The sequence below is a fragment of the Cannabis sativa genome, chromosome 5 (assembly GCF_029168945.1).
Source record: "Cannabis sativa cultivar Pink pepper isolate KNU-18-1 chromosome 5, ASM2916894v1, whole genome shotgun sequence".
Taxonomy (NCBI): Eukaryota; Viridiplantae; Streptophyta; class Magnoliopsida; order Rosales; family Cannabaceae; genus Cannabis; species Cannabis sativa.
Genome location: NC_083605.1, coordinates 5,271,183 through 5,286,250, shown reverse-complemented (window position 1 = coordinate 5,286,250; position 15,068 = coordinate 5,271,183). Strand labels below are relative to the sequence as shown.

General features: G+C 27.9%; 1 protein-coding gene across 2 annotated transcripts; it reads right to left on the bottom strand.

Moving 5' to 3' along the window:
- Positions 1–675: 675 nt before the first annotated feature.
- On the bottom strand, positions 676–14,739 carry LOC115717033 (cyclic nucleotide-gated ion channel 1-like). Of its 2 annotated transcripts, XM_061115314.1 has the most exons (8): positions 14,520–14,736; positions 14,312–14,367; positions 13,212–13,680; positions 4,466–4,678; positions 2,762–3,069; positions 2,563–2,674; positions 1,839–2,087; positions 676–1,288 (listed from the first exon to the last, which is right to left on the bottom strand). In XM_061115314.1, exons 2-8 carry the CDS (start codon positions 14,344–14,346, stop codon positions 809–811), a joined length of 1,866 nt encoding a protein of 621 aa, XP_060971297.1. In that variant the 5' UTR covers positions 14,347–14,367; positions 14,520–14,736; the 3' UTR covers positions 676–808. The 2 variants fall into 2 exon arrangements, with proteins under 2 accessions (XP_060971297.1, XP_030501831.2); XM_030645971.2 differs by lacking the exon at positions 14,312–14,367 and having other exon boundaries at positions 14,520–14,739.
- Between the last annotated feature and the right edge of the window lie 329 nt (positions 14,740–15,068).

The following is a 15,068-nucleotide window of genomic DNA, read 5'->3' as shown; positions in this document are numbered from 1 at the left end:
CAACATATGCTTTATATTGTGAGCTATTATACATCAGCTCTATTCCTTAAGGTTAAGAGCTTCTTTAAATCAATTTTATATTATTATTTTTTCAATTTCTCCCCTCAATTGGATGTTTGTTTGTTCATTTTTAATATTTTATTATTTCTTTTTATTGTTTAATATTAAAAATATGTTAAAATATAATATTTAAATGAAGTAAAGAATAAAATAGATAAATTGATATGTGGTGTAATATAAAAATTTGAGATAAAATAAAGAAAATGCTATTTTAGTAATTAATTTTAAAGAATAAAATAAAGACACTGTTGGGAGTGCTCCGAGCACTCCTAACAACTCCTTTAAAACTAGCTTTTCTTTAAAATGAAAAAGAGAAGAAGTGAAAAAGTGTAAGAATGATGGTCAAACAAGTGATGTATTTTAAAGAACAATATAAAGAATGCAATAGTGCTTCTCTACATGTAGAGAAACACTATTCATCCTTCAAAAATATTTTAATAATATATAAATAGTATTTTATTCTTATTTTGTTATGTGTATTATAGATATATATATTAAAAAATTATTACTTAAATGATATAGAGAAAAAATAAAGAATTGTTGTATGGTATAATGTAAAAGTTTGATGTGAAATAAAGAAAGTAAAGTTTTAATGATGTATTTTGAAAAATAGAGTAAAAAAGTTGTTAGGAGTGCTCTTATTGCTCTAAAATTTTAATATGAATACCATTTTCATGGTTATTTTTCTTATAGAATTCTTTAAAATAAAGAAGCATGTATTAAGAACTCAACTCAAGTTAAAAAACAACTATTTGTGTAAGCGTTGATACTTGGAAGTTTGGTGTGACTGAACATGATCGTGATCATCATCCTCCAACTGCACCGAAATCTCGCAGCGTTGTTGATTGGTCGGAATATTCCGCCTGAAGAACCTATAGTTGTTCTTAACTATATTCAACAAGTCATTGGCCATAAGAGAGAAGGCTTCAACCTTAGTGTGGGACTTGACATTGGTGGTCCCAATGGGAAAATCAGTAATGTTGGTGTGAGTCCTTGACCACTCCAACAGCTCTTCTCCAAAATAATCACATTTCTTAAGGCGTCTTGTACTTACACTATCACTATTATTGTTTGTGTAGGCCCAAGCTGTGCCATGTGTGATGAAAATCATCCTATCAAGTGGGTCTCCTTCTCGGATCATATAACTGCTTTCTGTGTAGATTACTACCTTAAGATGCGCACAAATCAACTCAAGTATTTCTCTCTCCATATTCTCAAACAATGGTACCTAAATAATAAACAAATAAATAAGTTACACAAAATTAGAAACATCCCACTTTATGTAGCTATCCTTTTAAGGATTATTCTATAATACATTAATTCTCTAAAAAGAATATAATATTCTTATTTGTTTCGGTATTTAGGAGAGTATTTTAGTCTATTTCTGTATTCGTTGAAATTATTAAGAATTACTTGTAAATTTTCAGAAATTTTTGAATAGTTTACTATACCAAAAAATAAAGTCAAACATTTTGATCATGAGTGACTGTTTTTTCTCACGCATTAGAACTAAATGTATGATTTCTCTTTCCAGCATTGTAAACTATTCTGAATTTTAGAAAAATTTACAGGTCGTTTTAAAAAATATAACATACAAAATCATAATATAAATTTAGATTAAAAAAACTCTCTTAGATACCGAAACAGGTAAAGAATATGCAAAAAAATCCTTTTAATTAAAGAGGTGTACTATATAGAATTTTTCTATTTTGTTTTTATATATTTAATAATAATAATAATAATAATAATAATAATAATAATAATAATAGTTGAATTACTTTTTTAAGCAAAGGCAAGCACAAGAGAAGCTTTAAGCGTTTTGCATCTTGTGGAGGGAGTATAGAAAGTAGATTTTCAGCATCAACTTGTTTGTTTTCCTTCAATTTGTGTTTGACTTTAAGCATAATTGAAGTCTTCTCTTCTTTTGGTAGACCATTTTTTTCAATCCAAACTTCTATTTCTTGTTCTTTCAATTTCATCTTCTCTCCTAGCTCTTCTGATTTGGCAGTTGCCAACTGCAAATATGTCTATATATATGCAATGCCACAAGTATATATAATTAATAATTATAATAATTAATTTTCTAAACACCAATAACAAAAGTAACATGTGTTCAAAAAAAAAAATAAACAAAAATGACATATACTAACTGTGATTCTATAATCCACTCCTTAAAAGGGGCACTGATGCACCCTTACTTATTTCGGCATCCAAAAAATATTTTTAGTCTAATTTTTTTTTTCATATTCGTTTACGTTATAGTTATTTAAGATATTTTTACAAAACTTAAAAAATTTGGAATAATTTATAATATACAAAGCAGTATTCAAACAATCTATTTCACGTGCGTATAAAATAAAATAGTTACGCGTGCAAAAATTTGACTAAAAAATTATTTCGGATGCTAAGATAGATAAGGGTGGATAAGTACATCTACACTTTTAGGGCGTATACTATAATTGTTTCTTTTATATATATACATGTATTATATATACCAATTACCTGTAAGTTTCCAATTAAATACAAAAAGAGTAGCAAGCCAATGATAGAAATAGAAATGGCAAAGCAATTCTCCCAAATATAGTTACTTGTTTCCAGGTTTTGTCCAAGTGAACTGCAACATATGAATTTTTTATGATTTAATTATTAAAATTATTGATCATTAATGATAGCTATATATATATTTATATAAAATTCTAACCTGAGATTTCTAAGTCCCCACCAAAAAGAGTAGATGAACTTTTGAGGAAAATCGTTTGATTCTAGGAGATCAGATTGAAGGGCTTCATGAAATATCCCAAAATCAAAGATTGTTGCATTCTTGGGATTTATTGGACAGTATTCAGTGATCAGATTTGTCATATTTCTTGGTTCTGATTCCCTAATTTGATTACAAATATGATTATTGTTAAACTTTTCACATGATTCTTTTCCATATAAGTTACAAGCTCTTTCCCAGCATGAGGTTTCTCTTTGGAATGAGTAAAAGTACCAAAAGCTTCCAAACACCTAATAATAAATCAAAACAAACAAATTAATAGTAGCTCATATAATAAGAAAAAAAAGTAATAAAATATGTAATTTTGTTTTTTTTTTTTGACTAATCAATAGCTTTAATTAATAGTCAAATATAATTCTATATAAATTTGTGGTTGGTGAGTTGGTAAGAAATTTGGTTGAATAATATTTTTCTATCTCTTTTCTCTAATTAATAAAAAAAATAGTAACTAAAAAACATAATTCGGGGAAAATTCTCTATGATCATATTTTTTTTTTCTGAAACACCTCAGAAGATCGTTATAGTTGAAATTCCTTCACATATACATATATAAATATATTAATATAAAAAATAAAATAAAAAAATAAAGACAAACATCATGTGTATGTTTTTTTTTTGGAAATGACAAACATCATGTATGTTGTTTCCATTAAATTTGAACAATTGATAATGTGAACCTGTCATGATGATTATGTATATTACTATATATAAATAAAAGGATAATTTTTTTTTTACCCTCCAAATTATTACACTTGTAAATTTTTGCTCTTAAATTATTTTACTTTGCAAAAATATCCTCGAACTATAATAACACTTAGAGACTACTTTTGCCACTTCCACCCAAAAAATTAATGGTTTGCTAATGTAGAAGTTAAAAAAAAAAATATATTTTATGGTTTATTTTATTAACAAATTATGTTTTATATTTTTTTAAAAATAAGTAATATTAAAACTAAAAAAATTAATATAAAGTTAGTTTTAAATTTCTCAAAATAAAAAGATAAATTAAATAAATACAAACACAAATAATCATATCTAACATTCATTCAAGAAATTAAAATATTTTTTTAAAAGGGAAACACTAGTATAATCAACACCAAAATTGAAATACAAATTTATAAACAAGTAATATTAATTATACTTGAAATAAAAATTGAAAATAAATCAATCTCAACAAAAAGTTACTAAGAGAAAAATAGATGAGTACCAAAAGGAAAAGAACTTTAGTTGATTTGGTTTTGTTAATTTTTTTTTTTATTATTTTAAATTAATTTTATTTTTGCTAAAATAGACATATAATATAAATAATTTGAGTAGTTAATTTTTATTTATTTTAAAAATAATTTTTTACTGATTTTTTTTTTTTTTAAATTTAGAAACATTTAATTAATAAAAAAATTCATAAAATACACGTTAGCAAACCGTTAGTTTTTTTGGATGTGGAAGGGGACAAAAGTGCTATCCAGGAGTATTTTTACAAGTACAATAATAATTCAAAGAGAAAAAAAGCTTTTTGTCCTAAATAAAACTTAATTAATACAAACTGTAATAATTTATGGTTAATAACTAAAATATTAATTAATGGAGAAATATTAAATATATGATATATATGGATTGAAAACTTACATGACTTGCAAGAATGTAGAGGAAAAAGTTTAGTCCACCCTTAACCCAAACAATTCTAGTCACTGTATCTTGACTCTTTTCAAGTTCTTTACATGATTGGTAGATTCGAAAAACCCTAGGTAAATATTGAGACAGAAGAATCGCATTTAGCAATATTTTGCTAGAAGATCCCGACGCTTCAATTATTCCTTTATCAAACCCTAAAATTATTACCTACAAAATAACAATATATATATATTTTAATATTATAGTAGAGTTGAAGAATTTTAATTATAATTTTTTATACGAAATTATATATTGTAGTCAATTATTGAAAATATTTGCATAATACAATCCTTAAAATATATTAGTTTAGAGAGTTACACTTAATCCTTCATCAAAACCTAAAATTATTATTACCTATAATAAAACAACAAAGAATTTATTGTACATAATTTTTTTTTTAAAAAATTTTATAATGGTCCATTCAAAAGGAGATAACTGGCTAGTTTATAATCTTTTTAGTAATATATATAATAACAAGTAAGGGTGACTATTCAATGGTTACATTTTTATTTTAACCATATGGTTACATTTTACTTTAACCTGTAATAGTAGGTTACTATAAGTAGACTTTCCTTTTTTAGATTTAATTAATTGTAATTAACTATTTTCTTAAAATAATTAATTAAATAGACATTCCTTTTTTAGAATTATTTAATTATAATTAACTATTTTCTTAAAATAATTAATTAAATATTTAACAAGACCTCTTTTAGCAATTAATATTTATATATAAATCCTTACTTGAATTATTTTAATAATTAAGCCATTTAATTATAATATTTACAATAAAATTTATTTTTTTTACAAAAATTAAACTTCTTTTGACACAAATTAAAATTTTCTTCCTATAATAAATTTTCAAATAATTAATTATTTTTAAATGATATTTAATTATTTTGTTACAATTATATGAACTAAGTATGAGGTCTCAAACTAATCAATCGATAACAAGTGCAGTCATTTTTTTTCTAAAAAATCCTTCAACTTATTTCATTTTTTAATTTTTAAATATTTAAATAAAAAAAATTAAATAATTAAGTGTAATAATTTAAAATTAAGATTACATGTATAATAAAATTTAAATTATGAAATTATATGTGTATAATTTTAAATTATAAAAAGTTTTACTATAAAATTTTAAATAATTTAAGTATAAAAAATAAATTGCTAAAAGATCCTTATATAGTAATAAATTGAAAAAAATTAATTAATAATTATAATTAATTTAATTTTAAAATATAATTTATCTTAATTAAAGTTTTATAAGGAAATAAATGATTAGGTTACTTTCAGGTTACAAGTTATTTATTATTTATTTTTATTTAATTTTCAAATTAATCACAACCATTTAATAGTAATCCAATGGCTACAAAAAATGTAACCATGATGGTTACAATAAAAATGTAACCATTGAAACCTCCTCCTAACAAGTAAATATATATATATATATATATATATATTTAATTATATATATGTACTTTGTGCATGAACAATTTTCATCATTTCATGTAATAACTGTTAGACTTTTATTTGGGCTTACATTAAATTTTATTGGTTTTATTAAAACTTGGGTTGATTGGATAGTTCTTTGCTGTGTTAGCCCATGTTGTTGGTGATCAATTGTTAATGGGCTTAGCATCTGTGAGTAAAGTCTAGGTGAAGCAGAAGTGTGGGCTTTTCTAGTTGACTGAAGCCTTTGATGAGCAGGCCCAGCCCAACTAGGGTTTTGTAGCTAAGTCCCCTCCCTAACTCTATAAATACATATTGTCTCATCACAATTGTATACCTTTTGATAATCAGAGAAAATAAACTGCTTCTGATTTAGAGATCTAGGGAGGAAGACTTAGTTGATAGTATTGCACTATCAAATTGGAGTAGCTAACGTGGATCAATCAGAGATAATTGCTATGGATCAATCAGGTACACATACTCAATTATCATATACTACTATTGTGTTCTATGTTATATACAAATAGATCTTGGGTTAATTGTTAATTTATTTAACATGTGGTATCAGATTGCCTATTGTATATGATTTAGAACCTATAATTAGTATAATTAATTTGTATATGTTAATTATCCATAATTTCATATCAATTTCGTTATTATTTTATGTGCAATTTTTTGTTTTTAAATCTTAAAACTTTAGGGGTTTTGTTTATTATTAAATTCTCGTTCTATTGATATATTATATGCATGAAATCATTGTGTATATTAAGAGAATTTTAAATTTTAAAGTTTTATGGTTTATATGATTATAATGTGAAATTATAATTGTGTATTTTGATTTTATGGTTTTTAATCTAAAATTGATTATAGATATCTCATTATTAATTGTTTATGAATGTTCTTAAATGATTAATTTTGTATTGTAATTAAGATTGATATTCCATATCAATTTTTTTTTTTTTTATGCTCTTTATTTTTTGGATTGCTTTTCTTTAGATCTATTATTTTTTAGACTTTAATAACCGAAATTAGTAGCATAGATCAATTAGAAATTCAATCCCGAGCAAAACCCATCCAAATTCCGGTGTTTTCGTCGAGTTTTTGGCCGGAAAACACGACCAGACCCGACTGGGCCGAAACGGGTCGCGTGACCCGACTGGAACCCGCCCAGAAAGAAGAAGAAGAAGCAGGCCGCGAAGCCCACTCGCGCAGGTGGCGCGTGGGGGCGCGTGCGGCCACGTGGGGCATCGGTTTTCGACGTTCTTTTTTCCAGCGTGCTTAAAATTCAATTTCTGATTTTTCTATGATTTTTAATTAATTTTTTGACTCCGTTTAATAATTATTATTATTTTAATGATAATTATGCAGTTAAAAAATTATTAAAAATAATTTTTGATAATTTTTCGAAATTTGTCAATCATAGAAAATTTTTTGGGTTTCTTCTCGTCCCATATGACATAGTGACTCTCTTGTTTAATTTATTTTGACTATGTAATCTCCACCTATATTTTTTATTTCACATTTTTCCATTAATTGTTGTTCTAAATATATAAAACTTGATTATTTGATATAAAAATAATGTGTTATGGTGGACACTTTATTTTTTTTTATTATCAATATAATAAAAGCAATTATATAACTCTTTTGGAAATTTGGTTGAAAATTATTAATTTTCAATGATTGTTTTATCACCAAATTTCACATGTTGAAGAAAATATTATATTTTTGGTTGACTATATGTGTAATTACTTGCCCAAAGGTAGTATTTACATATATTAGTTCACATTCCATGAAGTGAGTTAATATTAAATGTATATATTTTAATTATTTGCCCAAAGGTAATAATTTAAATATATAAATTTATTATTATTTTTTGCTTGAATTAATACATATTTTTAAGAAATTTATTTGCCCAAAGGTAATAAAATTCTTAAAGGTATGTATTTTTTCTTTGTTGTTAACTTCATGAAGGTAGATCATGTGTGTGTTATATTCTCACCCCAAAGGGGAGTTTATAATGACCAGTTGATTCTACAATATTTTCTAATACATTGCTCATATTGCTTATTCAAGTTTTATAATTTTTGAATTTTTCAGTCTCCTTTTCTGTGAACAACAATAATGCTTCAATCCATATTTTGAATGCTTCCAACTACAAGACATGGAAACGAGATGTGGAATTTACTTTAGGCATAATGGATTTGGACTTGTGCCTACGAGAAGAAAAACCTGCTGATCTTACTGACTCCAGTACAGCTGCCGAGAGAACTCATCATGCACATTGGAAAAATTCAAATCATCTTAGTTTCATTGCTATGAACCGTTTAATTCCTGAACATCTTTTGATGGTTTGCCAAACACCTCAAATACTAATGAGTTTTTCAAAGCAAAGAAAAACTATTTCACACTAGTGAAATCGCTAAAGCTGGACATCTTATGGATGAAATGGCAACCATTAAGTATGAAAAATAAAAGGAGTGCGAGATTTTATTCTGAAATTGGTGAATGTTCAGTCCAAGTTGAAAGATCATAATATTCCTCTTCCTGACTCTTTCATTATTCATTGAGCTCTTCATGCACTTCCTGCCTCTTTCAGTCTTATCAAGACAGCCTACAACACTTATAATAAAACATGGAGTTTTAGTGATCTAATTTCACAGTGTGTAGCTGAAACAAGCAAGCTAACAAAATGAAAAGAATGAGTCTTCTCACTTTGTTTCTCAACTCAAGCCCAACAAAGGATAAAGAAAATATGAAGAAAAACAACAACAACCAGAGGCTAAGGGATTTCAAGAAGATAAGTGAGAAGGAGTCAAAGCTTAAAGTGGCACTTATGTTAGCGATGATGTTATCTATGTTGGCATATTTATTCTTGAATTACAGTTTAGTGTTCAGATTGTCTTCAACAGTACTTTCTTGATTCTTACTTTTAAAGTAATTCAGTTTCGCTTCCGCTTATAGTTAAACAATGATTTTCTTTTCGTTTTGCCAATTATAGTGTTGACATTATGTTTGACTCCGAATAATTGGAAACTGTTTTTACTCTGATATTCTTTTCAAATTATCATTGACTTTCTTAGCTTCCTTTTTCAATATTGTGAATATTGTGGATAAGAAATCTTATATTAAGATAACATCCTTATGGCACGATATATCGGGTCATATTTCTAAAGAAAGAATTGATCGATTCCTTCTAGCTAAAATTCTTCCTCCTCTTGATGCTTCTGATTGGGATACTTGTGTTGATTGTACTCGTGGAAAATTGACTAAAAAAAAAAAAGAAGACTGCAAACCGCAGTCAATCTTTATTGGAAATTATCCACACGGACATCAGTGGTCCTTATTCCACCACGTTGTGCAGAAATAAGTATTTTATCACTTTTATCGATGATTTTTCTCGTTATGGATTCACCTATTTAATTAAAGAAAAATCTGACGCCCTTGATAAACTCAAAATTTTTCGAAATGAGGTTGAGAAACAATTAGGAAGAGTCATCAAAGTTGTTCATTCTGATCATGGAGGAGAATATTATGGTCGTTATACAGAATCTGGACAACACATGGGGTTTTTTGCAGAGTACTTACAAGAAAATGGTATAGTTGCTCAATACACTATGCCTGGTTCACCAGAGCAAAATGGTGTTGCTGAAAGGAGAAATCGCACTCTCATGGATATGGTTAGAAGTATGATGAGTAGAACAAATCTTCCAGAGTTTTTATGGGGTGAAGCACTTATGACTGCAACTTATATTTTAAATCGTGTTCCCAGTAAATCTGTTCCCAAGACCCCTTTTGAGTTGTGGACTGGGCGGAAGCCTAGTCTTAATCATCTTCGAGTATGGGGTTGTCCAGCTGCAGTAAAGATTTATGATCCTAATTTGAAAAAGTTAGATCCGAGAACAAATCGTTGTTATTTCATTGGTTATCCAATGCGCTCAAAAGGCTATCGCTTTTACTGTCCCACTCGTGGTACGCGAATTGTTGAATCTCAGACTGCTAAATTTCTGGAATTTGATGTTGCTGAAAAAATTCCTTCAACATCTCTTGAAATGGGGGAGTCATCTAAAGGAATTTGTATTCCTATGTCATTTTCAAGAGATGATTATAGTAGTCTCCATCCTACTCCAGTTGGTAATGCTCCCATTGTTGATGAATATATTGCTCCCGATATCGAAGATGATGAAGGTCCTATTATTGATGAAGGGCCTATTAATGATGAAGCTCCTATTGTTAATGAGAATTCTGTTATTGAAGAAATTCCAGTTGTGGAAGATGTTATTCAAAACAATGATCAACAAAGAGAAGTTATTCCAGAAGTACCTCCTCTAAGAAGATCTCAGAGACAAAAGAAGTCAACAAAGTGTCATGATAATTTTGTTTATCTTGGAGAAGGAGAATATGATATTGATCATTTTGTGGATCCTGTCACTTTTAGTGAAGCACTTAATAGTCCACAATCTTCAAAATGGTTAGCAGCTACGGATGATGAGATCGACTCCATGAAGAAAAATGGTGTATGGGAGCTAGTTTTATTACTCGATGGTTTTAAACCAATAGGTTGTAAGTGGATTTTAAAGGCTAAAAGGGATAAAAAGGGACAGATTGAAAGGTTTAAAGCGCGTTTAGTGGCTAAAGGCTTTACTCAAAGAGAAGGTATTGATTACACTGAAACTTTCTCACCTGTTTCCACTAAAGATTCATTCAGAATTATTATGGCCTTAGTTGCGCATTTTGATTTAGAGTTGCATCAAATGGATGTTAAAACTGCTTTTCTGAATGGAGAATTGAATGAGGAAGTCTATATGTCTCAACCTGAAGGCTACAAGGAGAATGGAAAAGAACACTTGGTTTGCAAGTTGAAACGATCCATTTATGGTCTCAAACAGGCATCTCGCCAGTGGTACTTGAAGTTTGACAAGGTTGTGACATCGTTTGGTTTCATAGAGAACAAGTTTGATCAGTGTATTTATATGAAGATCAGTGGGAGTCGTTATATTTTTCTTGTTCTTTATGTAGATGACATTTTACTTGCCAGCAGTGATTTGTCACTCCTAAATGAGACCAAAAATTTTCTGTCTTCCAATTTTGATATGAAAAATCTTGGAGAGGCATCCTATGTTTTGGGGATTGAGATCCATCGTGACAAGAATCGAAAAGTTCTTGGCTTATCTCAAGAAGCTTACATTAATCGTGTGCTCAAAAGGTTCAACATGGATTTGTGTAAAGCTGGTTCTGTTCCTATTCTGAAAGGGGACAAGTTCACTAAGCAACAATGTCCTAAGAACGACTTAAAAAAAAAAAAAAAAAAAGAGAAGCAATGAAGAATATCCCATATGCAAGTGCAGTAGGGAGTTTGATGTGTGCTTAGGTTTGCACTAGACCTGATATTGCTTTCATGGTCGATGTTCTTAGGAGATATTTATCTGATCCTGACCATGATCATTGGGTTGCAGCCAATAAAGTTTTGAGATATTTGCAAAGAACGAAGAGTTTTATGCTCGTGTATAAGCATGTCAACAATCTTTAAGTTGTTGGTTATTCAAATTCAGATTTTGGTGGTTATGTAGATGATTTAAAGTCAACTTCTGGCTATATTTTCACTTTTGTTGGTGCTGCTATTTCTTGAAAAGTGTTAAATAGACTTTAATCGTATCATCTACTATGTATGTTAAATTTGTTGCATGTTATGGGGCATTTTTGCAAGCTTTATGGTTAAAGAATTTGATTTTAGAGATACGACTAGTTGATCCTATTTCCTCTCCTATACTAATCTATTGTGATAATAGTATTGTTGTTTTCTTTTCAAAGAATAATGAGATTAGTAGTGCTTCTAAAATTAAGGAAATAAAGTATCTCACTATTAAAGACTTGGTTAAGAAAGGAGACATTGTGATAGAATATTGAAAGACCAAGTTGATGTTTGCAGATCCTCTAACCAAAGGATTAAGTGCCATATTGTTTGATAAACATGTTTTTGATATAGGCATTTTATAATCTTTTGCTCCTTTGGGTTAGTGGGAGTTTTCTGCTTTATCTTTTGAGATTACATTTATATGTAATTTACTTGTTGATGTTATGAACTACTTTGTGGGCCAATACTTTTTTGATTATTGGATGTTTATGCTTTCAGTTAGGCTTTGTTATATTCTCGAGAATAATTGAATTGAAAGCATGTAGTTCATATCTTGTTGTGATCATTGTATATTAAGTATATTTGCTTAATGACAATAATATTTTGTTGGCTTAATTTTTAAGCAAGTTTAGTGACACTTACTTATTTTAAGTGGTGTATGTTTAATTTCACTGGCTTATTTATTAAGCATCACGGTATCAGTGAAATTGAGGACTGATAAGGATATTATGTTATTTTATATTGATCACATGTTGAACATAATTCCTTACCACACTACTAGACTTATTGACCATGTCGATTTAATACTTTGGTATTTGTGATTATGAATGTCTTTTGTTGAGCTAAAAACAATATGACTGTCATAGTTCATTATCAAAGGTTAAATTGGACCGGTATGTTGAGATGCTATCAGAGAACTATCAGTTTTTAAAGTGGCCACAAATGTTTTCCTGTTGTTCAACCCATGAGTCGTTTTCAAACAAAATTATTTTGATATATAATATATATGTATTAAAATCAATGTAGCCCAAGTGGGAGAATGTTAGACTTTTATTTGGGCTTACATTAAATTTTATTGGTTTTATTAAAACTTGGGTTGATTGGATAGTTCTTTGCTGTGTTAGCCCATGTTGTTGGTGATCAATTGTTAATGGGCTTAGCATCTGTGAGTAAAGTCTAGGTGAAGCGAAGTGTGGGCTTTTCTAGTTGACCTGAAGCCTTTGATGAGCGAGCCCGGCCAACTAGGGTTTTGTAGCTAAGTCCCCTCCCTAACTCTATAAATACATATTGTCTCATCACAATTGTATACCTTTTGATAATCAGAGAAAATAAACTGCTTCTGATTTAGAGATCTAGGGAGGAAGACTTAGTTGATAGTATTGCACTATCAAATTGGAGTAACTGCTGTGGATCAATCAGAGATAATTGCTATGGATCAATCAGGTACACATACTCAATTATCATATACTACTATTGTGTTCTATGTTATATACAAATAGATCTTGAGTTAATTGTTAATTTATTTAACAATAACTTCATAAAAAAAAAAGTAATCTTCAATAGTATATATTTAGGAATATATATATTTATATAAATATATATATATATATATATATGTACCTGAGGAAGTGGGAGGATGGCTAGAAAGTCAACGAAGACGAGAGACCAAGAGGTGTAATTTGCTACAGCCGAAACAGTGATCTTAACTATATGATATTTTTTTAGTAACTCAATGGCCTTAGCTACGTTACAAATAATATCAATGATATAAATAATATCTGTTAATGATCTTAAAACAAGAGCTGAATTTCTCAACTTATTGTCAATCTTAATGCATTTTCTATCTTTGTCTATCATTGGAATATAGAGGAATAAAGGGTCTAATGTAACAGCAATAACACAAACCAATAGAAATGTTTTATTCCACATTGGGACAAAACACCTCTTTTCATTCAAAATTTCCTTTATTTTTCTCCACCAAAATTTCATGTCATGATGATGAAATTCATTATCATCCCTTCCATTCTCCAACCCCATGGTTGGACCAAATGTGTTCTGTACGCTCCATTCTGGTTCTGGTTCTGCAGTGCTGGGCCAAAAAAAAAAAAAATCATACTCAAGAACTTATAATTTATAAATATATGTTGTAATTAATTAAAATACATATATATTTTTTTTAATTTTTTTTAGGAAGACTACGGTTCCTTTTCGCTTCTATGTGGGTCTACTCCTAGTTGGATAGATAAATTTTTTTAATTATTTATATATTTATATGATAATTTATATTGTAGTTATATGGAATCTCTCATAATTCTTTTTTAAAAAAAGTTAGAAAAAAATTATGGAGATAATAATTTAACTTTAGGGTATTGAAATGATGATGATTCAAATAGCATATATTGGACACATGATCAGAGGCTTTATGTAGTTTTATTTGTGTGTTTTTATATCCATAATTCTTTAAACATTTATAAAAAAAAATTATAGCTTTACAAATTATCCATTTACTGAAATTATTTAAAAAATCCAAACCTAATGCAATTAATATTATGCCATATTAATATGGAGAGCTGTCAAATATTATAAATATTTCTTCGTTTTAATTTTAGATTTTTTAATAGTTAATAAATAAATATAAGTGTTAATATCCCAATCAATTATAATATTAATGAATTATTGAGATATTTCAAAGTTGCAAAGCTAAATTATTATAAACTCACCCCACATCTATTTTCTTCTCCTCCTTATTTTCCATATATATAGGTGTACCTATATCCTGCCCAATAAATTCATGTAAACAGATCATAAATTTTGTGTTAATCTTAATTTGGTCATATCTATTAGCAATAATAATTAAATATGACCAATGAAGACTTAAATACATTAAATATTGTAAGTAGAATATTATGTATAGTAGTAATTAAATACCTGGAAATTTGTTCTTCTTCTTTAGCAATACTTTTTGGAGGATATATTTATGGAGTTACTGAAAGAATAATTAGAATAGAGAGTTTTATGAGTTGTTATGCCAATTATGACCAAATATATGTATATATAATTATTTTCTAATTTATAGTACACCTACGTAACATCACTTGGCAATTATCTTCTCATATATATATTTTGATTTTTCTTTTTATGTGGCTGCAGCCTACATAAATCATCTTTAACAAACCATAATGCAGGAAGGTTCCTTTCTAAGAAGTTACCAAAATATTTTTCAACTTTTTTCATATTTTTTTAGGTAATAATAAATTAATATTTAATTTAATCTGAAAAAAACTCTAAGTAATATTCTTAAAAAAAAAAGGGAAATTTACACAGTTTACTGTTTTTTCCCATTTTCTTTCTTTTATACTGTTACACGCCCAAAATAACTTTTATACTATTTTTTTTTCGAAATTAACTTTTATACTGTTTTTTTTTTTTTTTTGCTGCCAACAATTTTATGTTATTGTTTTGTTTTTTTTTGATTGA

Coding starts and splice junctions, on each gene's coding strand:
- LOC115717033 (XM_061115314.1), bottom strand. CDS start 14,346: ATGGAAAATAAGGAGGAGAAGAAAATAGATGTGGG. Junction 4,679..13,211: donor CCATCCTCCCACTTCCTCAG/GTACATATATAT, acceptor GTTATTTTGTAG/GTAATAATTTTAGGGTTTGA. Junction 1,289..1,838: donor GCTTGCCTTTGCTTAAAAAA/GTAATTCAACTA, acceptor TTTATTATTTAG/GTACCATTGTTTGAGAATAT.